Source organism: Acartia tonsa, chromosome 7, assembly GCF_053477335.1.
Source record: "Acartia tonsa isolate MP-2025a chromosome 7, ASM5347733v1, whole genome shotgun sequence".
In the NCBI taxonomy this organism is placed as follows: domain Eukaryota; kingdom Metazoa; phylum Arthropoda; class Copepoda; order Calanoida; family Acartiidae; genus Acartia; species Acartia tonsa.
Window position 1 is genome coordinate 18,145,410 of NC_137266.1, and position 27,838 is coordinate 18,173,247.

Genomic DNA, 27,838 nt, shown 5'->3' on the forward strand with positions numbered 1-27,838 from the left:
CAATTTTATCATGTTTTATTTTACACCATACTTAATTTATATTTATTATTAATTCAATAATATTAATTATTTAGCAGCATAAATCCACGAGAGCTGAAATTTGCCAACGTTCAAATTTTTCATCTTTACTTTCAGTTTGATATGTCCATTGTTTTTAGTTCCTAAAAACATTATTATATTATTTGTTCTATTAAAGCAAAACGTATAATATTTATTAATATAAATAATGCTAACTATCTTTATCAGATGCTGAGGTAATATGCCTTTAAAGGGACCTTTAAATGTATAACTTGTTAGTTATGAGAAAATTTCAGCATTGCAAATTTACCTGGAATCTGAACAACATTGGTTTTGCTTCTCGACTTGCCACATTCTTCCAGAAACTTTTCTGATTCATCTACTGATGAACTAAATTAGAATTCTTTTTTATTTTATTGAAGGTTATAATTGCAAAACTAGGTGGATCAGAACTTGCAGGATCATACTTGAAATCTGCACTTCTTTATTGCAATTTTTATATATTTTAGCATTGTTGTCATTTTGAAAATATTATATATATTTCTGGTGATATTTAAACACTCAGATGAGAGTTTAATGTAAGGAAAGGTAGATGTGAAGGAGTTAAAACCCACATATACCTTGAACTCTCTATTCTTACTACCCCTTTAATATATCTCTGTACACGCACTTAGAGAATGAAAGCTAGATAAAAACAGGCATAATCAACTGACTATTACACACTCAGACAGACATACTATATTAGTTACATTGTATAAAAATACCTCAAAGTAATAGAATGTTTCATACAATCCTCTTCATAGAATGTTTTGTTTCCAATCTAAAATTAAATCTTTAGGCTTACAATATTTAATATATTTTGGAAGGGAAGGGGCATTGAAGTCTGTGTACACTACATTTTTAACCCTTTAATTAATGTCTAATAAAAGCAAAATTTCACATATAATATAAAAGAAAAGATTTTTATAATCTATTATTATGTCCCCCTATCCCTGATATAAAATTACATATGAACAATTCAAACCTAACGAACTTATTTTGTTAGCAGAATAACTTCTTTCATTTTGGCTGTATTTTTATTTTATTTTTATAGGTTAGCTCTAAACTTGTCAATCAATTGCTTTAACCTATAGATATTCCTAGTGATGTTTATTAGATTATCGTCCATTGTATTAATCCTTAGAATCCCTGATTAGTTATTGATTTTTTTCTTTTCCTTACCGTGAACTGAACTAAAACTCTAGGTTTGGTAAAAAGATCCCAAATACAATAAACATCTTCTGCTTCCAACTTCAAGTTTCTTTTATCCGGGAATACCAAATAACCTTAAATATCAAAATCACGAAACCTTCACATTACAAATTGAATTCTTTATAGCATGACTGACAGACCAGCGTAAATTACACATGAGATGCTCAAAAACAAAACAACTATGGTCTATCTTAATTTACATCCAAAATAATAAATTGTCTCATTAGTGTTACATGCAGACGGACAGACATAGTACATTACAGAGTAGCTTTGATTCTTAAGACAGACAGACATAGTGAATCTTAGAGTAGCTTCAATATAAAAAAAATGTCCTTAACAACTTAACGTTGTTAATGCTTTGTATTATTCACTTATTCTATACATTTTTAAAAGCGAAGCTTTTCTATAATTAGGGTCGGTCCGTCCGTCCGTACGTCCGTACGTCCGTCCGTCCGAGATAGATAGCTTTTAATCGTTAATTTAGGCATGTTAGAATTGTCCTATCGATTTCAAACTTTGCATGATGATTCCTGTAGTAGTTGGGTACGATTTAGAAAGCGTAGCAACTCTATAATCATTACCAGAATGTCCGTACGTCCATTTTAAACATGTTGATTTTTCTACTTTTTTAACAACAAATTTTTATGTGATCAAATTATCCGTTTGATCTGATTTTTGGTATATTGATTCCTGGGACAACAAAGAACAATATTATAAGCGAAGCAACTCTATAAACAAGTCCAAAAATGTAAGTATGTCCATACACATTATCCTGTTTTTAAGCAGTTTTTCAACAAATTTACCTGCAATTTTGATTCGACATTTATACATTTATGTTCCGATTTTTCAGTTCAGATACTATACAAGTGTTAATGTCCGTTTGTCCTACCGTTTCAGTGCTTCGCTTTTATGGATGTTGTCATCCTTGTTATCCTTCCGATTTATAGAGTAACCTTTTTATACCCACTGTAGGCTACTGACTGTTTATATCGTTATAACGTAAATAAAGGTATAATATCCAGAACTAACGATGTATGATACCTGAATTGTTAGCCACAATCTGTACTGGTCCACAAACAGATGGATGCAGAAAAGAGTACATGGCCTACAAAACAATAATAAAAAATACATTTATGTGCAGATCTTTGTTAGTCAAATACGGCCCTCGGTTTCTTCTTAAAAAAGAACGTAGATTATTTACAAGACTCTTGCTAGCAAAAAAGACTAGAGCCGAAGTATTTTTATTGCCTTAATATGCCAGGTAGAGATGATATAATTGAAAATGACGAAGTTTGTACCAGTTTTGCACTAATTTTGATTCCCGTGACTTTAGGGATTTTCCATCTCTTTTTAAGGGGGTTTCTTTCCCACTTCTCCTCTCATCTCCCTCATTTTTATGACGTCACAGGAATCAAAAGTGGTGCAAAAGTGGTACAGATTGGGCTTCGTCATTGAAAATAAGGGGAGGGGTTTGTTTATTACCTAAGGTAAAGTTAGGTTATGTTATTTTAGGTACTGGGTTGCAAGCAGGGTTAGGGAACCGCAGTTACAGGTTCCTTAAAGGTAGCCCTGCGACCCGCCTGTCTTTAGCAAATTGAAAAAATACTACTTATCTCATTATATTTAAAATTAAGATAAAGGTTTCCTTGTCCAAGAGGTTCTTTTATACAATTCACCGAAAACCATTATCTAATAATATTCTTTTCCTGTAAATACCTGAAATATTGGAGCTTTCCGGTTGAGATAGTTTTGTGTGGCACGGTCTTTATTAATTGCCATGGTAATGTCAAGCCTACATTTATTCAATCATATTATCCTTTCATTCGTCAATACTCTAGGGTGAAACAGGTTTTATAATGTAACCAAAGTGAAATGAGTTGGAACAAAATTTTGAGTTTTAAACACGAAAAAAGGTAATATTTGGCTTTGACTTTTAAAATAAATAAAAAAGTCTAGAAAATCAACAACATTCATAGCAATTTACATGTTAAGTAAAGCCAGAAAATCCTTTTATTCCTTTTATACTTTGTCTTTCTTGAGTATCTTTATACTTTTAGGATTTTACTTCAAATTTTCCTGGAAACAAGATAGAAAATCTACATAAAAAGTAAACCGGATCTGTGTGTCTCCTTCTTCTGTACCGAAGGATCATGCTAACCTATGAACCGATTTTTTCCCCTTTACAGTGAAGCTTGTCCGTAGTCCATGGAAGGTGTATAACTATTTGGGGGGAAGGTACCCAGTAACACCACCCAAAAAATTAGAAAAAAATTCCCCAAAATATTATGTTTTGCCTTTTTTTATAAAACTGAAAGTGATGGGACGAATTTAGCCCCACATCTTTAAAATGCCCCTGGAGGCATTTTGGGACACTTTAGTAACTCAAATGGTTTTAGAATTGACATACTTTTTATACCGTAATGCTTGGTTTTAGCAAAACTGAACAACTGATTAGTTTTGTCCGTAAGAAAAACAGCTTATTATCTTATTTGTGTTTGTTTGTTAATATTTCGCCAACCACTGAACCGCTGGATGGGTTAAGGCTATTTTCTGCCCCTTAGAATACAGAGCCCTTAGATGCTACGGACACAGCTACTTGTATGTAATAAACAAGTAAACTGTTAGAGGAAATGTAAGCTGACACAGTATTTTAATTAGATAGAACACTCAACAACCTCACCTACCAGACTAATTGTAGAGTATTCATGCAACTAAAAAATAAAACTTGTAGCTAGACACATAAACTATGCCTAATCTTGTGGCCAAGTTTTGCAGGGATAGGATAACTGTTGATAAACTTATCTGCCGCCCTATATTCATTTTGTGGCAGTTTTCCTTGAAGACCATAGTCAAGCACAGAAAATCCCTTAAACAATTTTTTTTATTTTATCATGAAAATATTTGTATGTGTTTGTGGTTTATTTATGGTAATGTTAGGATAGGTTTTATTGGGAACGGATAGCCCCGCATGGTTAGAGTATCGAAGGTGAACACGCTGTAGGGTTAAAACCCCTCGCATGGGTTCTTCCTAATTTTCAATTTATTTTAAAGATAATGTGAGGGGGGGGGGTTCTTTCTAATTAGGCATTTTGAGGGAAATTATCACTCTTGTAGCTTGGTTGAAAAATGGCTGTAGATCGATTGAACAAACTTTTTGTCCACTTCCCCGACCCTCCCTCCTTGAAGTTTTATCTTTTTCCATTTATCATAAAGTTTGACAAGATTTATATTACCTCATTTGTTTTACTTTGTTATGAAAAATTATGATATATGTAAGTGTTTAAAACTTTTTACATAACATATATCTCTTTTACAACTTTCGTTTGACCAATTTTACAATAGTGGCTTTTCACCTAGCCTCTAGGGGTTTCATCTTTAAAAAAAAATGTGGGTTTTTTTTCGTAGCAAAGCTACACTTTAATTCACGTTGTCTGTCCGTCTGTAATAACCAGCATTAATTCGTGGTACCTTATGGATGCTAGGAGATTTTCTTGAATGCTATTTAGGACAGAAAAGTGCTTCCAGTATATGTACAACTTAAAAAGTCCGTCAGTAAGTCGCTCAAGCTACATTAATATAAAAATTGTTTGTTCATCTTATCCTGCTTATTTTTCTTTTTCTTCTCCAAATTCTATGACCAAAAAACACGTGTGAGTCAGTGGTGTGCGAACCGAAGAGGGCATTTGGGGCAATCGCCCCCCCCCCCTAGCGACCAAAACGCCCCCCCCCCCCTGCCCCCCCCCTAGCAACCGCCCCCCCCCTTCCTAAATGTTAAAAAATGCCCCATTTTGCCCCCCCCCCCGGTCAACAAAAATGCCCCTTTTTGCCCCCTACCCTACAAAAAGCAAAACTATCCCAGTTTCCAAAAAAAAATCAAGAAATACTCCAAACATAAATTTTTGCGCTTTGCGCCAAACATGCAATTACTATTCATTTAACCTTACCAAATTTTTTAATTAGTGTAGAAATTAGGTTATAGGAAGTATTTTATTTTGTATAATATAAACTTTTTACCAAAGACATTTTGTACATCCCCAATGATGATACACAAAATTACCCCTTATATAGATTACAATTAGTGGAATGTATGGAAACTCGAAACTCGACTTAATTAACCAACCAATCAAAATTCCATTAAAGTCCCCAAAGTTGTTGAGCCAACGAATAAGAAAATTTTATATGAAATATTGGGGACTAGTGTAATTACAATAGCCCAAAAACCCCTCCCTCCCTGCATATTTGAAGAAAAAAATTTGCGCTTCGCGCCCTTCCAAATGGTTTCTGCTATGAAATATTGGGGACTAGTGTAATAAATAGCCCAAAAACCCCTCCCTCCCTGCATATTTGAAGAAAAAAATTTGCGCTTCGCGCCCTTCCAAATGGTTTCTGCTATGAAATATTGGGGACTAGTGTAATAAATAGCCCAAAAACCCTCCCTCCCTGCATATTTGAAGAAAAAAATTGGCGCTTCGCGCCCTTCCAAATGGTTTCTGCTATGAAATATTGGGGACTAGTGTAATAAATAGCCCAAAAACCCCTCCCTCCCTGCATATTTAAAGTAAAAAATTTGCGCTTCGCGCCCTTCCAAATGGTTTCTGCTATGAAATATTGGGGACTAGTGTAATAAATAGCCCAAAAACCCCTCCCTCCCTGCATATTTGAAGAAAAAAATTTGCGCTTCGCGCCCTTCCAAATGGTTTCTGCTTTTTATCACAATGAAAGGACAAGTAATTTTTTAAATTTTTTACACAGTTCATTATATCTTTGGTTTTTATGGTACGAAAAATTTTTTTGTGGATTATAATGTTTAAAAAAATAAAATTTCTTGCTGTTGCGAGCATCCAGTATGTAATTTACTTTGACTGTCATCTCACAACATACAGGAAAAAGGATTTGTGACTTTTTCTACCTAAAATATATATTTATTTCAACAGATGCTCTTTAAATCTACTTGTCTGTATTCTTATTAATGATTTTTTGTGCTTTGCTACTTAAAGATGTTGTCATCCTTGTTGTCAAACAATAAAGAAATAGTTAATATCATTTTTTCATATTAGGTTAATTTTTGATAAATTATTTCCAAAATGAGTGTTTTTATCTCCCCCCCCCCCCCAATTTTTTTTAATGGGGTTATTCATCCTTTCTGCTGAGATTTTATAACATCCCCTTCCACCCATTAAAAATGTTTTGTGGTGGAGGGGGGGGGGGGAAGGTTAATTTATCTTCTGTACTATTTTTTTGAAGATGCTTTCTAGCTCCCTTCCCTTCGGTCATTGCAGGGTGGGGAGAAGGGATGGGGGAGAAGAGATGGGGGGGGGGGAAGAGATTGGGTGGGGAGAAGAGGTGGGGGATATAAATGGGAAATAGGGATGGGGAAGAAGGGATAAGGACTAGGAGGCCCATAATCAAATAATCCCACCCCTTAAAACGCCCTTATTTAAAATTAGTATATATAATCAAAATGCCCCCCCCCCCCTAAAGCAAAGTGCCCCCCCGGGGCACTTTGATTTAGGGGGGGGCAAAATTTTACAAAATCTTCAAAATGCCCCCCCCCTAGACAAAGTGCTTCGCACGCCACTGGACTGTGAGTCATATGATTTTTTTCCATATCATATTTGTTTTCCTAATATTACAAAGACTTAAATTCTGCCAATCTTCATTATATTGCCTTTTTAATTTTTTTTAGATTAATCTTGTCTGCCGTTTACGAGATTCTACAGTAGAAATTTACAACAAAAAACAATATTTAGAAAGAAGATTTGATTGAATATTTCCCTTGGACCAGATGAAATAAATTCTTGTACTGATTTCAGGTTTACACAGGATGAATGACAGGGACCTGAATTATTTTTTTTAAATACATGAAAACAGTTTTAACTCCCCCCCCCCTCATTAATGAATAGCTTTTCACGCCATTACCGTGCACCATAGATTTTAGTGCTATGAACCATTTATATTGGTAGACCTAAACCTTTCCAAAAAAAAGATCAAAACCAGTGTTTTCCTTCAAAATTCCTTTTTGAGCATAGAAAACTCCCCCACCTCCTTGTTTTTGAAAAATAGGCAGGATACTTTTTCTTTTGTTTGGCCATCGCAGATATATTTCAAAAATAAGGGGAGGGTGTTTACTGCTCAAAAGGCACTTTGAGAGAAAGCACATTAAAACTTTAAACCCAAGGTGTATACAAATCGTTCCTAAACAGGTATTCAGTAGTCCGAAGCATGTAATAGATTTAGACTTAGTTGTATGTTTTTTCATGACGTTATCTAATTAAATCTTCCAAAAGTCTAACTTTTCTTCAATGTTTTAATTAACCTGGTTTAGAAGATTCATCTTGAATGGTGAGGTAATCATTGGCTTTACTAACACAGTTCTTACAATCCTTATAATATAATGATTAAAGTGTTGCAACACATTCAAATTTATACTTTATTATTACAAGAATCTTTATGTAAGATTGGAAATTAAGCTAACTTTTGTGAAAGTAGAAAAAAACTTTGGTTAAATAACAACCTTATTAGATTGTTTTTCATAAATCGAATTTTTTTTATTATTTGTGGACAATTAGGAAATAGTTATTTCTCGCATCGTATTATAAACAGCTTTCCGCGGATATAGAATGTACAATTATACGATTAAAATCTATTGTTTAAGCCTCGAGGTGCCGAAGGCACGGGCTGAAAAAACAGGTTTTAATCTTGTGATTGTACATTTTTATATTCGTAGAAAGCAGGATATATTATAATGCTAGACATAGTTTTTTTTTCGTATGGATGAGAACCGGTTCCTATCCACCGGATTTGAATGAATACGAGAAAATAATATATTCTTTTATTCAGAGCCTCTCTAATTCATGGAAAAGACAAGCTTGTATGAATGTTGTAATCCTTGTTTAAGATAGTACCTGGTTAGCCTCAACAAAGTTGGTGAACTCAAGAAGAAGAGAGATTCTCCTATAAAATATACTCTAAGTATGTCACATAACTTTTAAACTTGTTCAGAGATAAAGTGATAATTAATCTATACAAAAATGCAATTTCAAGTTTCATGACAGACTGATGTCATGTCCAACAAGCATGTTAAGGGCCCTGTTTTAGGCTAAGACATTTCTCCTACTTTAACTATTAATGTACCGCATCTAACATTGAAGCAGAATATTTTTTAATGTCTTAAGTTATGACGCGGTTCTTAGTAAAGATTCAAACCCAACACCACGACTGATGCGCTAAGAGTTCAGCCACGTTCGCGGATTTAAGAAAAGTACATATTTCCAAAATATATTTAAAAGGTTTAATTACTAAAATGTACAAAACAAAGAAATTTTTGCAAGTAAATATAAATTCAACATTTGCCCTTGTACATTTTAAATTCTAGATCTGTATTAATATTCAATTTATAGATAAACTAGTCTTGCTGTAAATAAAACTAGCGGCTACGCCCCTAGAGGCCTCTAGGGACACGTAAAATTGTTTCTATTCAATCTATTTTAAATTCAGCTATTTACCAAAAATATTTTTTTCGCCGACAGATAGTGTTTGTTATGTTTAAAGCTAATCGCAAAAATGACCGCAGGGCGGCGTTTTTTATTTAATTTATTTTTGTCGATTTCTCTGTGGAGGGTGGTGGTACCATCCCCCAAAATAGTTATAAACCTTCCCGGGACCTATGAGAAGCTACCTTGTTAAGGAAAACCCAATAGATTCAGATCCTTCGGTACAATCAGAAAAGCATCCTGTTACTTTATTATATGGATAGTTTAAAACCACCGCAGGACCAGTATCTATATCCCTAAAGAGTAGAACCCAATCGGTTCAGGGGTTGCAGATCTTAAGCTTCAGACAGACGGACATCATTCTACATTGTATAATAGGTAAGGGATAGTAGGTGAACAATGTCTTACAAAAGGCAATAGCCATTTAAATAAATCCTATTCATTGGTTATACACATCTAAAATTTACAACTCATTTCTAATTTCTAAACTCAGTGTACATATCCCTTTTTCTAAGTATTGTAAAATAAGTTTAGTACTTGAAGTAACATAAACATTAATTGTGTCACAAAGTGCACTCACTCACATACATACCAGGGAGGAAGGGGACAATGGATTGGAATTTTTCCTGTCCCAAAAGATGTATAAAAAAGATCTTAGACTTTTAAAAATTCTGGAATTTTGGTACATACTATTATAGTTCAAACTTTCCTACAAGTAGTTTTAATCTACAGAAAAAAGTTATTTTTGTTTATCATAATTTGAGATGTACTTTAATTTATGGACAATTGTCTTATCCCTTAATATCCCTGCATACACTACCTCACACAGTACAAAAAGAACAAACTTGAGTTCTATGGAATATTCATTTAAATTTCAAGTTTACACCATTTTTCTTTGAAACCTATGGTTCACACTAATGCAATACATATTGGAAGCCTGGAAAGTAGCATGTGTGACGTCATCAAAATACGTATAAAATTTAGGGATGAGATGAAAAGAGGGAAAGAAAACCCCTTATAAAGAGATGAATTTAGAACTTTTGTTATGGCGTCACACATGACACTTTCCAGCGCTTCTACACAGTGCAGGGGCAAAGACAGGATTAATGTACAATTTCGCAGGTAGCCAAAGGCTAGAAATTTGATTTTTTATTCACTACCGAGTCCGACATAATATAATTGCCAGTTTTGGTTTTTAACGCTCAGTATTCGTAGGAGAGTGGAGTGGGCATAAAATAGCCTAAAACTATACCATGAGATATGCAAAGCTCACTACAATGGGGAATTTAATTAGTTCAGTGACAAGTGTGACCTTATAACAATAACATATAAAACTTTGGGATATGACCCAAACCGGTTTTATTGACCAGCCAAGAGAAAAATGAAACTTACCTGAATTGTAAACTATCCGCCTCAACTGTAAACTTACACATCACATTCTAATCGCCAAAGATTCTTTTCTTTTAGTGTATTTTACAGTGTGTTTTTTTTTATGAGAACTTTTTTGAAAGCAATTTTACCCCACTTATAGTTTTTAGAATTTAATGATTAATGGCTTATTTTCTTCGTTTTTTAAGGCAATTAATAGAACACCAAAAAAATATTTAAGTTTTTATTTAAAAAGTAAAGTAAAATCTAAAATTCAAAACTTAGTGTCAACTAGGGTTGGGCCGGATATCCGGTGTGGCCGGATATCCGGCCATTTTCAATATCCGGCCGGATACCGGATATTGAAACTATCCGGCCGGATATCCGGCAATATAATCTTTTGTATTTTACAACAAAAATCTCTGATTTTTAAAATCTTAAATGGCTGTAATTTTCTTATTATTGAAGCTAGAAGAAATTTTTTTTCTGAATATGTTTATCTTTATGTAAATTTTATATTAGAAATCTCAAAACATAAATTTTGGCGGTGGCAGCAGTACTTGGCAGCTGCCAGCCGCAAACCGACGGTTGGCAGGTAAACGGCAACGGATTTTATGAAATTGTAATAAGTCATGAAGATATATAAAAAAGCTTAAGTTTAAAAGGGGGGGGGGGCGAAAGTGACACTATTTGAAACCAAAACTAAAAGTCAAAGGAACTCAACTGAAAAAAAAGTTACAGGTCTGACATTTTGCATGGCAGTTGCTTTATAGGGGTACAATATGGAACTGTGAAGAAACGGCGGCGCAACCGCCGAAAACCGCCGAGAAAAGGCAACAAAAATTTCGGTGGGAAACGGCGGTTTTCGGCGGTTGCGCCGCCGTTTCTTCACAGTTCCATATTGTACCCCTATAAAGCAACTGCCATGCAAAATCTCAGACCTGTAACCCTTTTTTTAGTTGAGTTCCTATGTTGACTCTTAGTTTTGGTTTCAAAAAGTGTCACTTTCGCCCCCCCCCCCCCCCCTTTGAAATCTTTAAGTAAAAAGTTGCGGTCACAGAAACCGTTTAAAGATTTCTGGAGACCTGGAGGTTCAGAACTTGCAGGATTATACCTGGAACCTGAAATCGACTTGAACATCTATATAACATATGAGGATGTACGACTATAGGATATTTTAGTATTAGATAACATGAAATATTTTGTTTAAGTAAAAAAATATTTTTACTTTTTACCTGAATAACCTTACCAGATTTGCTGGCATCCTGTGCCCGCCAGGAAGGAGGTATTAAAAATTTTCAACTCTTAGTTATGTTTCATACCCATATTTCGAAAGTCACTCAGTTGTAGCCCTCTACCTTTTATACACAGAAAATGGGATAGAAAAAAAAACAGAGGGGGGGGGGGCAGGCATTTAACGCCACCTCCCCGCCCATCCTCCAACCGTTAGGGGTTGATATTACATATTGAGGGTAGTAATAGTTAATTAGATTTATTTGCTATGGAGATTTAATAGTTACTTAATTTTTAAGTTTTAACCTTAATTTTATCCTATTATATAAAGTAGTAAGCTTTTTTTTTGTCTGTAGCGAAGGATCTCGCTAACTGATGAACCGATATGGTTCGATATGGTTCTCCTTTTTAGGTCCCAGGGTGGTTTTAGTCCGTTTAATTTTTATAAAAAAGTCGTTGTAAGGTTTTAAGTTATTTTTCTGCACTTTCATGTCCTTTCCAATATCCCTAGATACTAGGGACGCAGCCGCTAGTATAATATAAAACACCAGTTTATGAAGATTTTTTTTGCGGGTATAGTCCCTTTCGTGGCAACGCCCCTTAAGGAGCGATTATTCGTATTTTCACAGTAGCTTTCCTCCTATTTTTAGCCCCTCGCAGGGGACTCTAACCTTGCGGGGCCAATTGCCTAGCCCTGCGGGGCAATCACCTAACCTAACCTAAAATAACCTATTAAAAGCAATTTTAAAAATACAACGAATCGCCCCTTAAGGTGCGCTGCTAAGAAAGGGACTATATCCTTTTTTGATACTTTAATATGTAGTAATTTGGCCGGTTATCCGGCCGGATATCCGGTAATTTGGCCGGATACCCGGATATTTGCCGGATATCCGGCGTTGGCCGGATATTCGGCCGGATACCGGATATCCGGCATTTGAAATCAGCCGGATATCCGGTATCCGGCCAAAAAACTATCCGGCCCAACCCTAGTGTCAACATCTAAAAATGGTTTTAGCGCATTTTTCTTATGCTCAAATATTCAACCTTTTACAAGAATGGCTGCTAAACACTTCAATGTTGAAATATAGAGCTAAAAATGTATACAGATACCATTAGGGACATGTACTAGAACATATCAAAGTTTGAAGGTTATATCTCAATCAGGGAGGGATTACTGGCCCCCCAAAGTCGACTACAGAAAATCCAATTTTTTTCTTGCAAAGAGTAGAAGATTTAGGCATAAGAAAAATGCGCTAAAACCATTTTTAGATGTTAACACCTAAGTTTTGAATTTTCGATTTTACTTTACTTTTTAAATAAAAACTGAAATATTTTTTTGGTGTTCTATTAATTGCCTTAAAAAACGAAGAAAATAAGCCATTAATCATTAAATTCTGATAACTATAAGTGGGGTAAAATTGCTTTCAAAAAAGTATTCATAAAAAAAAAACACTGTATTAATTTGTTATTTGGGGCTTTCCCTTAGACTTCCTTGTGAATACAGAAACACCCCCTCCATATCTTTTTAAATAATTTAGAAATAGCGATGGGGGTAATTTTTGCTTATTGCCTAAACCCTGCAGGGGAGCCATAACCCAGCTGGGCCAATAACTGCAAGTTACCAAACCTCGTAAAAGTGTCGAACTATGACGTCAGAAAAAAATAACAATTAACCAATGAGAAGCCAGTATTCACTGTAATTGACCAATGGTAAAATATATAGCGGTCTCTCATTGGTTAATTATTAATTTTTTCTGACGTCATAGTCAGACACTTTTACTGGGTTCCAAGTTACCTAGTCCGGTTAATTTCAAATAATTTATTTCAATATAAGGGGGATGGAGTAGTGGATCTGTTCTCGCCTAAGCAATTTGAGGCAAACCGCCATGAAATGTCTTGATCACAATATCATTTATTTGCTTTCTTGAAGTTGAATAAATTGGGACACTAATAAATGGTCTATTTATGATTAAAGTAGCTGCGCTACTAATAACAATGGCAAAACTAAAGAATCCTATCCTTGTTTGGGTTAGAGTATATGAGAGTGTTTCTTGGTGAATTTATTCTTCCAACTTTCCGCGTAAACACTTCATCACATAAAGTATTTCCTACCTGAAAAAGCAGGGATATAGGGTTAGGACATTGGAAATAATTTAGATTTAAGATTTATACCATAATAATCTTTAAACTATATTTATCTAAAAAAATTACAACAATTTAGCTACGAAAAATTTGATTTAATTTTGACAATGAAAAATAAATGAGGGCTAAATTATATATATTTAAAATCATAAAAGGTTAGCCTTATGATGATCTGAATAGTCTGTAATTGAGTATTGAGGGTATACCATTGAGGGTATAACGTCCTAACTATGGACCATACTAATAGGGGTAGAACAAGGGTTTAATTAGAATAAATAATTACAGTGGAATTTCTGTCTTAGCCCAACCACACTTATAAGGAAAGATTTATTGTAGCGAATAAAAAGTCTTATTTGAATTTAGATTTTTTCTTCTAGTGTTTTTGATGATAATTTACAGAAGGAGTCATCTTCTGGAAGACCTACTATTTTGCGGCATTCTACCTTTGTATCCAAAGTTCATGACAGCATAAAAAGAATGAATTTTAGATCCATTGTATCATTCCTAGATCCCCTGCTGAAAGGACAACCATATAAAAACTGGATTGTTTGTTCCTAATTAAAAACATTATAAAATGTTGAAGACGAAGAAAGTCCCTCAATGACGTCATAGAAATGAGGGATGAGAAGAGAAGGAGTGGGAAAGAAAACCCCTAAAAAGAGATGGATAATCCCTCGTTTTTATGACGTAACATGCTGATTTTTTAAAGGACTTTCTTCGTCTTTTAAAAGTTACCTTTTCTCCTTCTGATTCAGTCTCATGAAAATCAAATATTGCCCAATAATAGATAGAACTTCCTAAGATAAATATTAGAAATCGATTAATTATATTTTTATTTGAAACTTTTGGATATTAACAATACATAAAAGAATCCTCCTGTAATTGTCATTAACCAGTCATAACAGGTTGATTTAAGTTATTTAGAATTTACCAGTCAGCAAACTGTGCAACAAGGAGATTTAGGCTCACATAGTGTCAAATTCATTCGTAGATTCACAGGGAGAAAGGGGAAATTGGACTGTAAATTAAACTGGTAACCCAAAGTTATACAACCACGTTATCTTATTTGTTTACAATTTCAAACTTTATTTACTTTCGTATAATTTCCATACGTTGGTTCCATTATCGTTTGTTCACTAGGGATCTAAGGGGATAAGACAATGGCCGATAAATGGATGTACATCTCCAATAATGATAAACAAAATTACCACTACTGTAGATTTCTATTAGTTGTTGTGACGATTTGACACTCATCTTAATGAACCAACCAATCAAAATTCAATAATGGACCAACAAATTGATGAGCCAACAAATAAGAACATAATATTATAAAACTTTGGGGACTGGTGTATTGAACATGTCCCCCCCCCCTCTCTGATTGTTTATGCTTTTCAACCATCAATTTTGCTCTACAGAAGTGATACATTATTTTCGGGGTTATAGATCAATTTATCGTCTATTGTTCTATCCCTAAAGATTTCTAATGGATTCTATAGTATATTTATCCTTTGTATTCACCTGCATAGCTACCAGTATTTGATACAAAGTTGACCAGCATATGTGGCCCTGTTGAGATATAATCAACCTAATATATAAAAAAAAGCTTTCTATTACATTTACTAAGTATTTAAAACATTATGACTAATGAATAGAGTTTTAAACAAGGATGACAACACCAATAAGTAGCAAAGCACTAAAATCATGGATGGACAAACGAAAAATAGTGAGTTATAGAGCAGAGGTGGATTCTTTAAAAAAAACTTTTTCCTCCCTAAAATCAGTTTGCCTCAGTTTGCTAAAAATTTAGAGGAGATAATTTTGCCTCGCTACAATTTTAGCGAGGCAAATTGATTTTAGTGAGGCAAAAGTTTTTTTTAAGAATTCACCTAAGATGTTATGATAATAAAAAAGGAACAACATTCATAAGTAGCGAAGCATAAAAAAATCAAGGAATGACAAACAGACGATGTGATTTATACAGCATATGTTTAAATCTTTGGTAAGGGAAATCTTTACCAAAAAAATCAACAGTCTATCTTAGATATCAGCTAAGAAATCACATTTCCTTCATAGCAATATGGACGTGATGACGCATGGACTGATAGACGTACAGACAAAGTAAATGATAGAGTAGGATCAATACTAAAAATTTGCAGTTACCCTTTGTTCTGAAATAGCCAGTGTGTTACAGAAAGCCTAAAATATAAAATAATGAAATAAAAACTGCCAAAAATTGGACGGGCTCGAACTCTAAACATCCCCACTAATTAATAGTTTTTAGATTTACAAACAGTCTGTAAAATGTACTTTAGCCTATCTTTGCGATGCTACATGATTTTATTAATATACGAATTTGCCGCTAAAATAAACCAACGACGTCTGTCCTTTATATCTTTATCTATAAAGAAGATATGTGATTGGTTTGTTTCAGTGGCAAATTTTAAATTCGTTAAGTTAATGTTGTCTCATATATTTGCCACTTCCATAACAAATTAAACCAATATTGTATAAAATCTGAATATTGGAGAAATATAATAAGTTCTTTCCCACATGTGACTGGTTGAGCACTTAAAACCCCCATTATTCACTTATTTTAAAAATAAATTGAAAATAAGGGGTTAGTTTTTTCTATGCCTAGTCCCTGCGGGAGGCCTTGACCCTCCAGGGCTACCCAGTACCCAATATAACCTAAACTATTCTATAAACAATGAAAAACCTTTATTTTCAAAATAAGAAAGAGGGGGGGAGGGGTATTGCCCAAGAGGGTACCTTGTTGGATAGTATAGCGCATAAAAAAAACTAAACTAGTACACAATTAATTTTATCGAAAAACCAAGAAAATTACCAAGTAATGAGGGAAAAGACAATTTATTATATCGGTAAACTAATATCACCCACCCGAGTTCTATTCAAGCTGTTATCGATTTTATTTTTATATGCTTACACTCTCATTATAATACTCATTTTTACTTTTTTGTAGCGAAGCTACTATATGTATAATTCGAAATGTCCTTCTGTATGTATCTATCTTAATTCTTAATTGGTTCAGACTTATCTATAATAAAAAGTAGAACGATGTCTGCCCGTCCGTTTGTCTTCATATAGCAACTTCAATGATTTAACATTTAGACACTGGTTGTGTAGTGGTTTTAAGCTATTATCTTACCTTTATAATTTTGTTTGGATCAGGCCAGAAAGAATCATAAATAACAAGATATTCACCACAAGTTTCATTGGATCTAAAAAAGCAAGTTACAACCATTTCTCTCAAATTGCCTTCTTGAGCACAGAACTCCCCCCTCCCCCTGATCTTGTACTTTAGCAGCAGAGCAAGAACAAATTAAACATATTTCAAATAAAAAATTTTAACTTATATTTATCATTGTAAATGCCATAAAAGTAAGACGTACTAACATACAACACATGTAAAGTACCTACACTAATCTTAACATGAAACAAATCAGAAAAAAAACTTACTCTTTTATGTAGTCTCGATTGTTAATTTTCATTTTCATGAAATACAATCGTACAACTAAAAAAAAGTTAATTGTCAGTAATGGCTGTTTAAGGTCATCCGAAGGCTCCAGGTAAATACAGCTTCTGGTGCCAGGTATTCCTGTATATGTTTATGCACAATGACGAGTGCAACTAGTAGTAGCAAAGCTGTTCAAAACCATATACAAAATATATTTCCAACCATTAAGAGTTTAAAAGAGAGAAAAAAATACAAAACTAATTAAAAGAGACAATTTAATGAAAAAATAAAAAAATAAATGCGGATATTAGGACACAGATTATTTATTAACATTTGCCAATCACAGTTAAGCAGTGAACTTAAAGTTAAGGCATTTCTAATTAGATTAACCGTTACAATCCTATCGAATAAACGACATATAGACACAATCTGAAATAGAGTAGCTTTGCTATACTAAATTTAAATCTTATCATTTTTAAAACTATTGGCTCTGCATTTAAAGGGGAGAGAAAAAAAACATCACAGGAGCAATGTGAAGCTTACCTTAAATAGAGAACTCAATTAGTTCAGTAGTTATTGAGATCTTAAGCTTTAGACAAAAAACGCTTACTACTTTATATAATAGGATAGTGTTTACCCTGAGTGGCGGAACCTTGAAGTAGATATGTACAGTTAGTGCCAGGTTTATACCAATGTTCTATTGATAACAAAGTTCCTTCTCCCTGCAAATAGTTTTAGATTATGTTGTACAAATTAAGGGTTAAAATATCAAAAAATTGGGTTTGTTCAATTTATTTGTGCAATTCTAATGTTTATTTTATTTTGGAGGTAATGACAGTTTTGGTTTTTAATTTAATAAGTATTGCACGTTTGGTATTTGAATTATATATTATTAAAATGTTAAGAAACTAAAAAGAATAACAGCTGACATTTGTACCTTTCCATTTAGTTGGCCACTTTGAATAACTTGGTTACAGGTTCGATTATATATCTTTTCTGAAAAATTTAATTTAGTAAGGACTTTAATGTTTTTTTTTAAATAAGAGCATTAACATGCTGACATAGCCTTCACCATCCCGTGACCTATGTAAAGCTTCACTAAAATAAAGAACTGAAGCAGTATAGATAGTGGTTAATTACAATAAGGATTATATGCAAGTATATTAATGTCATAATTTTATGTTTTTAAATGCTTGTTTTATAAAGAGAGTAGTAGTTTATTTCAAAATTGATCCTTGTTACCTCCAGGCATTTGCATGGACGTACGGTCATGCCCTGTAGTTATAGAGTAGCTACACCGCATAAATAATCTGTGTACCTGGAGAAGGAGAACTGGTGATCTTGAAATCAAATCCAGTATTTTGTAATGGACCATGTCTATGTAGTTTTTAAAAGTAAATAATTTTTAACTTTTATTTAACAGTAATAAATTTTCAACAATGAAAATATAATAGAAGAAATGGGCGGTATCTCTAAAAAAACCATAGTCGACCAGAGAATACCCAGTTATTCGTTTGTTTTTATTTTACCAAATTACCATACACTCGCATGGTAAGAGCTCTCTGCAGAGCTGGATCTTTAAATCATTTTAGTGGTGAGTCAGATCGGGGTGAGCCAACTTTCCACTAATGAGAGCACAGCATTTTATGAAATGCCGCGCTGTGATTGGCTGAAATTCGGCTCACTCCGATCTGGCTCACCACTAAAATGATTTAAAGATCTAGCTCAGGTATACGCTCTGCAAGGATATGGATCCCTGCAGGTGTTATGTAAACTCCCAACTCCCTCTTAATTTTTTTTACTGAAATATGAGAGAGAAGGTTTTATGTGCTTTCTAGGCAATTTGAGGAGAACACCCAAAATAAAATAGAATAAGAAATTTTTACCTTGAAGATATAAATTCAACAAACATTCTGTTTGAAGTTCCTATAAATAAGAAGATATTGTAATTGCTGCCCTTTTCACAAATGCAAAATATGTGTACTATATTTTAGAAGTGATTTCATTGGTATTTAAAAAAAAGTACATATATCACACCATTTTTAGTTGCGATGCTAATCTCCTCTTAACTCTTAACTTCTGTCCGTCTATCAGTAAGTCAGTAACGTTATTTAGACAGACAAATATTCAGCATAGATTACTGTAACTTGTGCATATCTAGTCTATGCTTTGTTTTGTCTGTCTGTCTTTCAGTCGTTTATTGAGGTTTTATTTTTTTAGCATATTTTTTTCTTTTGTGACAACTAAACATCTGCCCTATAATTCACTTTGACTATTTGTCAATCAATATTTTTTACTTATGGATGTTGTCATCCTTGTTTATTAAATATTAACAAATCGTAGCAACTGCCGAACCGCCTACTTTATGAATAATGCTGAGCCCTGATGAAAAGCCTGCTTACCTATGATAGATCTTGGAAAAACTCCAGTGCCACAAAATTTTGCAATGAGAGGAGAATATTCATCCAATCCATCATACACACTTTATATGGGCAAATATATCAGAAACAAGGATGACAACATCCATAAAAGCGAAGCTCTGATACGGTAGGACAAAAGGGCATTAAAACACAGAACTGAACAATCAGAGTCCAAGCAAAATTGTAAGTAAATATGTTGAAAAATTGCTTGATGTAGGATAATGTTGAAGGACATACTTATATTTTTAGGACTTGATTATAGAGTTGCTTCGCTTATAATATTGTACTTTGTTGTCCCAGGAATCACTATACCAAAAATCAGATCATTCGGATAATTAGATCACATAAAGATTTGTTATTAAAAAAGTGAAAAAATCAACATGTTGAAAATGGACTCACAGACATTCTGGTGCTACGCTTTCTAAGTTGTACCTAACTACTACAGGGATCACCATGCAAAATTTGAAATCGATAGGACAATTCTAACGTGCCTAAATTAACGAAAAGAGCTGTCCAACACAGACGTACGGACGGAACGACCCTAATCATAAAAAAAGCTTCAGTTTTAAAAATATTTTGAATGAGGACAAATATGTTTATAAATGGTGAATAAGCAATAAGGAATCAAATTTCAAATTTTGATGAAAAGCATCATGCAAGTATTTTCAATAGTCACTATATAACAGAAAATTATTCGCGGATATTTTTAGAGTTGTTGGCAATTTCTATAAAACCATTTAAAATTTACAATTTTTATAGTATGGTTCAGAACTGGTTTTAATCAAGCGGAAATGATAAGATTTACTGAACTTTGAATTGATGATCTACTATGCTTACACATTTCGGGTATAGTCCTTTCCACGACATCCCTCCATAAGGAGCGATTCTTTGTATTTTTCACAGTAGCTTTCTCCTATTTCTAGCCCCTGCGGGGGGCTCTAACCCTGCGGGGCCAATTACCTAACCCTGTGGGGCAATCACCTAACACAATATAACCTAACCTAACCTAAAATAACCTATAAAAAGCCATTTTAAAAATACGAAGAATCGCTCCTTATGGAGGGATGTCGTGGAAAGGACTATTTAGTAATGGAGCTACTCTATAATTCACTTTGTCCGTCAGTCCTTCCGTCAGTCCATCCGTAACGCTATGGGGGAAACGTGATTTTTTCGTCCCCTATTCAAGATAGACAGCTGAAATGTTTAGTGAAGATTCCTAGATTTTCAAGTTTTCTTGATTTAAAGGTTGCGTGATTTTAAAGGCTTCGTAATTTCCCTTTTTATAAATTTTAACGATTATTGTATGACACTGCTCTATAGTAATTTTTTTTCCAATATCCATTCATAATTTTTTAGAGTCGCTACTTATGGATGTTATCATCCTTGTTAAGTGTATAATGATAAGTAAAATAATTCACTACAAACTAACAAACCTGACATAATCATAAGGACATTCATCTGAAAGCTGCCTAAAGAAATACACTTATTTTCAAATTTATTCTTTAGAATACAGAATCAGGTCTATTAAATAAACTATTGATTTAAAATTTGAAAAATAAGAGTTATCATGAAAGAAAGACAATTCTTAAAAATTATTATTACCTGAAATCACAGCCAAAATATCCTTCACATCTCCTAGCATAAAAATTATTTGTAATAATTACACTTTTTTCTGCATATATGCTTTTGAGAAAAAATGTTGATGACAATAGTTCAAAAATAAGAGAACAAAAAATATATATTTCTTATAATTCTGTACATTCTTATATCTATACCTGGCGTCCACATTGAAAGAATTCCAGTACAATCCTTCTGTATACATGCGAATCAGCGGGGCTTTGGTTGACAGGTAATATCTTAAAATTAGAGATTAAAAAAAATTATATTGATTTTCTTTTTATAAAAATGGGATGTTTTTTTTTAAATAATGACCCCCTCCCACCCTTATCTTAAAAAATAAATAAAGGGAGGTTAATAGTTTTTTTTCTAACCCTTCGGGGCATATAGCTGCGATGTCCTAATCCTACGAGCTACTCTATACCTAATATTTCCCTCTAAGATCTCGCAAAGAACTGTTTACTAAAGAATTACCTACAAGAAACCCCTCTTGGATAAACGCCAGGAAAACCTGGACTTTGAACATAACAATTCTGTTCTCTACAATCCTAAAACATATTTCAGATTAAATGTTAGATGTTATAAACCTCAACCAAAATGATAATCGACAATCCATTTCAAATTTTAGTATAAATAGTTTGATAAGTTTAGACAAAACTATTTAGTTTTAAAGCAACAAATCAAATTTCAATACAAATATCCAAATTTCAAGAGCTAAAATAACGTTGTTATAAAACTTTAGGTACCAGTGTATAGACCAGTGTCTCCCTCTCCCTGAATTACACACTATACCTGGAAAACTGTTTCACAATATGTTCCATCTACTATAGCTCCAACTTTCCCTAAATTAAAGAATATTTAAAGATACCCCTTATTGTTGAAAAGTTTGAACATTGCTAATTTGAACCAACCAATCAAGATAAAATAAAAATCATCCAAAGATTTATATAATTATACAACCAATACAGATTTACAGATACTCTACAAATATTAAAAGTAACATTAGTGAGTAGAGTAGTTTTTTTAGGGATGTTGAAATACTACTGAGGTGAATTTTTAAAAAACTTTTTGGCTGCTGACTCACTAAATTTGGTAAGACTCGCTAAAAAAATTTGTGAAAAATCCTTCAAAATCTCATAAAAATCTACAAGATTAAATGAAATCATAAAAGGGTTATTTACATATGATTTTGTTTAATTTTTGTAGATTTTTTATGAGATTTTGGGGGATTTTTCACAAAAAAAAATTTAGCGAGCCTTTCTAATTTTAGTGAGGCAGTGAGCAAAAAAGTTTTTAAAAATCCACCTATGCTCTGCTCCTTGAAGGATGTGGCAAGTTGACGCACCCCTTTTGATTTAAGTTTTAAAAGAAAAATTAAACACTTTGGTTAACCGGTTATCGAGATCATAAGCTACAGACACAAACACATCCTATTACTTTTTTATGAGGATATAAAGAAGCTATACCATAAAAAATATATGAAACTTAATATAAAAGGTTTCGTGATTTTTTACCTGGGAAAAACTGTGGATGAGATCCATACCTTTCAGGCAGATCTTCTTTAGATAAAGCACTGCAATATTTTAAATATAATTTATTTTTAATATAAAATACATTTCATGAAACAAACGGTGATTTCCCACTAAGAGCCTAGTAAGCACAGATCCCCTTCCTAATCATTTTTGAATTAAATTCATTTGCCTACGGAGAACTTAACCCAGCAGAACCCTTACCTTCAACGTCCTAATTATGCGGTTATCCTGTACCAAATATTACCTAACCTAACCTGGCCTACAGTAACAGTTAAAACAGAAAATCTACTATTACCCTACAATTATGAGGCGTGGGTCTGCGTTCGACTAAAAAAAATTATCGAAATCCTAAAACATTTTTTGAAACATACAAACTTAGTTTAAACATTTTTCTTTTTTGATCAAATTACTTTTATTTTTACCTTACGCTGAATTTCCACTCTAAATCATCACTAAAATTAAATTCAATTTAATTTTACTCCAATTTGAATTTGATTTGGTTTAAATTGGAGAGTTTCTTTTCTAAAGAAATCTAAATGTAATCTTATTTTATTTTGATACTGGAAAGCTTAGAAGTAATGCGTTTATTTTTCTTAATATAAAATAGTCCATTCTTATCTATTTTATAATTATGTAAGTATACATGTAATGGTAATATTGGTTTAATCCTGAAACTACTGCATAAAATGTAAACCTGATATTTTGCACAGTAAAAACCAACAACATTGCATTTGTCTGCCTAAAATTAACATAATTACCATTAGAATATATAAACAAAGATGCCATAGGTTACAAAGCACAAGACAAATCGTTGATGGACAAACGGACAAATGGAGCTTTACAACAGATGATCAGTGTCCATAAAAAAAGAGAATAAGAAAGATTGAGAAGGAAATCAGTCCAGAAGATTTACGAATAATAAAAATCTCAAAACTTTTCCCAAAAAAACAGAAGTCCATCTAAAAAAAAAAACCAAGATGATCGCATTTCCCCCAAAGCGCTACGGACGGACGGACGAAGTAAATTATAGAGTAACTTCCCTACAAAAGTTAATTATATTATTTAAAACATCTGTTATACTCTTAAGTAATTGAATGAATGTCTTTATATATTTTAGTTGAGACGTGATTTCAAGAACAATTAGGCAAATTGATATAATATTATCATTATTTGGCTATTCAAAATATATATTAATCTTATTTTGAAGCTTCAAGATTTATTTGAGAAAAAGTATAAAGTTACCTGATTATTTTCTTTGGTTGCCTTATTTCTCCACAATGATAACCCAATTCATCGTTTACTGCTTCATATTTTGAATCTAATACCTATTTAAAAAAACACTAGGATATCAACATTATAATCAAACACTAGAATAAAGTCAAAATTACAATCGAAATATTTTTTTGGGTGGGTTGGTTTCCTTTTAAAAATCTAGATACTTTTATAGCTAATGATTAAATTTTAGGATTAGATGATTTTAGGATTTTTATTAAAAATACGTACTGTGAAAATGATATTATAATATTGTTTGTCAGAGAGGTTTTGTGATATACAGAAATACAAGAATGATAACATCCAAAAGTAAATCATAAAGAAGATTTTTCGTGATCAAAAATCAAAATAAAGTTTTAAAATCAAGAAATCAGATATGCAGTAATGTTTATATTTTCCAAGCATATCTGACAGACCAATGGACCGAGAAAATTATACTTTTGGTCATTGGTAAAGGAAATCTTTACAAACTAAAATCATCCGATTATTTTAAATAGCAACCGAAGAATCACATTTTCCCTATAGCGTTACGGTATATTTTAATGACGGACAGACAGTAGCTAGTAAAAACAGCTTAATTTACTCTTTACCTGTATATGACCGCCCAGACAATTATTATCAACTAATTTACCCACGTTAAAACTATCAAAGTCAACTTCGATGTTTAGCTCTGAAATAAATACAATTAAAACTATTTTGAACTTGGTAGAACTAAACTTTGCCAATAGTTTTAAAAGGCAAAGCTACTCTTTAAACTTGGCATGTAACAGTATCCATGTCTGTGCGTCTGTCTGTTATGAAAGATCTCGCTAATCGTTGGACTAATATTGGTCTTCTTTACAGTGTAGCTTCTCATAGATCCTGGGAAGGTATTTAAAAATTATGAGGGAGGGTACCCATGCATTCCAAAGATAAATCGCCCCTAGAAAAAACTTACCGCTAAATTTTTTTACTTAAAAAAAATAAAATTAAAAAATTATCAAGGTCGCCCCCCCCCCCCCCCCTCCCATTTCCACTTCAAGTGTCCCTAGAGGCCTCTAGGGGCGTAAGAAAAGGGGGAAAAATTCCCGCACTTATAAGAAGCTTCATTGCAAAAAAAAAACTACAAACACAGTCAGACAGACAGAAATCCTAATACTTTTATATACTCTGATTTATTTCCATGTAATTGATCAACTTACCTAGAAGTGAAGGTTTAATTCTGATGTTATACCAACAAACCAAAGACTTGCCAAGAGATTCATAATTTATGTAAGGACTTCTCACTACAAATGTAATTACAAGTTATTATGCCATCTACATAAAATATGGCTCTGCTGCAGCAATAACGGTGGCTGCGGCTGAGTGATTCTGGATGCTTTCTCTAGATTTTTAGAGGCTATCGAGCACTGAACACCCTAACAACCCTCCTCCCCGCCCCCCCCCCCACATTAAGGGGGTTTATGGTTATTCTATGTCTATTCTTTTAAGGCTTATACCTACTTACTCTGTGAATCAACCCAGCTCCTGGACTGATCTAACCTGGCCTAGAGTAATAAACAAACTAACTAACAACTACTCCCCTTCACTTATTTCAAATTATTTAAAACAAAATTTCTATACTCGCCTATATGCACTTTCAGGCATTTTACTCTACTAAATGCATCAATTTTTTAAACGATGTTCGATGTAAATTGTCTCAAAATCAGCCATGTGACGTCATAAAAATGAGAGAGATGAGAGGAGAAGTGGGAAAGAAAACCCATAAAAAAGAGGTGGATCATTTTATGACGTCACGAGGCTGATTTTTTGAGACATTTTGTTCAGCTACTGTAAATTTTATGCAGTCGTCATTTACCTAATTTAGAGCTGCCTTGAATAGCCTCTATGGTCTGATTACATCCTTGTAAACCAAAACTACATTCAAACAGAAAAGAAACAAACCAAATATAAATTATTCTAATAGCCATTTTAATTATTTGATTCTTGTATAATGCTTACATCTGAAAACTAGAGGTAGCGTTCTAAAATTAGACCGCTATTGGCTAGATTGAATATTTATCTTTTTCTTCCGTTGCATGTCCTATCCCTAAATATTAAACTTTTTCTCTCATTGTCCTATCCCTGAATAATAACTTTTTTCTTCCATTGATCTATCCCTAAAAATTAAACTTTTTCTTCCATTGTCCAATCTCTGAATATTAGGTAACTTTTTTCTTCTAATGTCCTTTCCCTAGATATTATTTTTTTTCTTTAATTCTCTTTTCCCTGAATATTGATTTTTTACTCCCTTTGACCTTTCCCTGAATATTAATTTTTTACTCCCTTTGTCTTTTCCCCTACTATTAACCTTTTTCTTCCATTGTCATATCTCTGAATTATAAAGCGATTGGCAAGATATATCAAATATTTTATTTTACTTTCTTTGGCCTAACAATATTACTTACGTACAAAATCAGAAACTAAGATTCAGGTGACGCTCATTTTTCTAGCAGACAGAAAATTTAAAATTATTTGTTATCATTCCTCCCGTCTTCTTTTTATAGTTGCTGTTGAAGCAAAACATGGACTGGACTCCGTTCTAGTCTATGACGTACTTTAGAGCTTATTCTACGTTGGGTACCTGCCTCTCATTTACTAAGTAAATAATTATACAATTTATATCCGCAGAAAGTAAAATAAAGAAAGATTTTTTAAAGATAAGACAAATATCTCAGAAAATAGATAACGTTTCTTATTGGCATGGTTTAATAATCAATTTAAAATTAATCTAATAATTTTGTTCAAAAGACGACATTAAATAGGTATAATTTTTAAACATGTTGAATTAACAACCCAACATGTTTAATTTTAAATTTTGCCACGTCAAATTATGAATGACGCCTCCCCCCTTTCTCCACCCACTAATTCATTCCCCTCACCCCTACCTCCCTTCTCCATTTCTCCTCACATGTGACAGCTAAAAATTTCTCCACACAGTAGAATATTTTATTTAATATTAGAGTTTTAACTTTTCATTAATTAAATTACATATGTAGATTTATTCTCAAAATATTGCTTTAGGAATCTATATTTGAAAATATATCTTTTTATAATGCCCAATTATTTCTTTCTGCATTCCCCCTCCTATTAGATTTACCCCACTCCTAATTAAATTTGGGGAGAGGGGGGATAAGTGGTTTTCAAGGTTTGCTGATAAATAATTCCAACATTTACCTGGTCGAGTTCATTTTAAAATTTGATAAAAATATTACATTTTCTTATCTAGTAATCTTTTTTGATATTTAAGGCTTTTTTATTCTAATTTTAAAAAAATAATGTAAATATAATTTTAATCCTGTGTTGAAATACTATTTCAAGTTTTCGAGGTTCCGTGTTGAAATACTATTTCAAGTTTTCGAGGTTCCGTGTTGAAATACTATTTCAAGTTTTCGAGGTTCCGTGATGATGATACCTGATATCTCGATATTCACGAAACCTCCGTATCCAATATATTGTTTGTTATGGCTAGCATCAATGTTTCTCATTGCAAAGATTCTAGGATGTAGCCTGGCAAGGGGGAATTATTATTTTATGATAAAATAATAAACATTAAAATAATATTTCCTTTAAACATAAAATATAACAGTATCGCTTCAAAACCGTTTAACATTCGGTGGATCGGTGGATTATAACCGTTTCTCAGCTATACTGAAAAATTACAGCATATTATATCCGGTTTTTAAGACTATAACAATTAACATTCATAAAATCAAATTTTTTGCCTCTCTCTCTCTCTCTCTCTCTCTCTCTCTCTCTCTCTCTCTCTCTCTCTCTCTCTCTCTCTCTCTCTATCTCTTTCTATCTATTCATTATTAATTTCAGGATAAAACACTATCACTTATGGTATAGTGGTCAGAGTCCTTTCTCTCAGTTGTAATGATAGTGTGTTCTAATCCCGGCGATCAATTTTATCATTTTATTATATCTTTGTCTCTCTCTCTGTATCCTTTCCTTATTAATTTCATTAATAACAATGTTCTCTTGTGGGGGTAGTGA

General features: G+C 33.0%; 1 protein-coding gene across 1 annotated transcript; it reads right to left on the reverse strand.

Annotated features, from left to right (window-relative positions):
- On the reverse strand, positions 1 to 26,696 carry LOC145324980 (cubilin). Its single transcript, XM_080167753.1, has 33 exons — positions 25,659 to 26,696; positions 25,003 to 25,086; positions 24,412 to 24,491; positions 23,792 to 23,874; positions 23,244 to 23,288; positions 22,972 to 23,001; positions 22,532 to 22,590; positions 21,810 to 21,859; positions 21,492 to 21,565; positions 21,176 to 21,256; positions 21,003 to 21,035; positions 20,834 to 20,869; positions 19,383 to 19,462; positions 18,867 to 18,906; positions 18,299 to 18,357; positions 17,918 to 17,976; positions 17,618 to 17,702; positions 16,983 to 17,037; positions 16,672 to 16,744; positions 15,666 to 15,701; positions 15,024 to 15,090; positions 14,241 to 14,302; positions 13,383 to 13,475; positions 10,155 to 10,201; positions 8,175 to 8,223; positions 7,586 to 7,652; positions 7,044 to 7,108; positions 2,986 to 3,060; positions 2,311 to 2,374; positions 1,240 to 1,343; positions 783 to 838; positions 329 to 408; positions 1 to 161 (listed from the first exon to the last, which is right to left on the reverse strand). The coding sequence occupies exons 1-33, from the start codon at positions 25,768 to 25,770 to the stop codon at positions 67 to 69; spliced, it is 2,178 nt and encodes a 725-aa protein (XP_080023879.1). The 5' UTR covers positions 25,771 to 26,696; the 3' UTR covers positions 1 to 66.
- Positions 26,697 to 27,838: the final 1,142 nt, after the last annotated feature.

Coding starts and splice junctions, on each gene's coding strand:
- LOC145324980 (XM_080167753.1), bottom strand. CDS start 25,770: ATGGCTATTAGAATAATTTATATTTGGTTTGTTTCTTTTCTGTTTGAA. Junction 21,036..21,175: donor TCTTTCAATGTGGACGCCAG/GTATAGATATAA, acceptor TTTTTATGCTAG/GAGATGTGAAGGATATTTTG. Junction 14,303..15,023: donor AAATACTGGTAGCTATGCAG/GTGAATACAAAG, acceptor TATTTATCTTAG/GAAGTTCTATCTATTATTGG.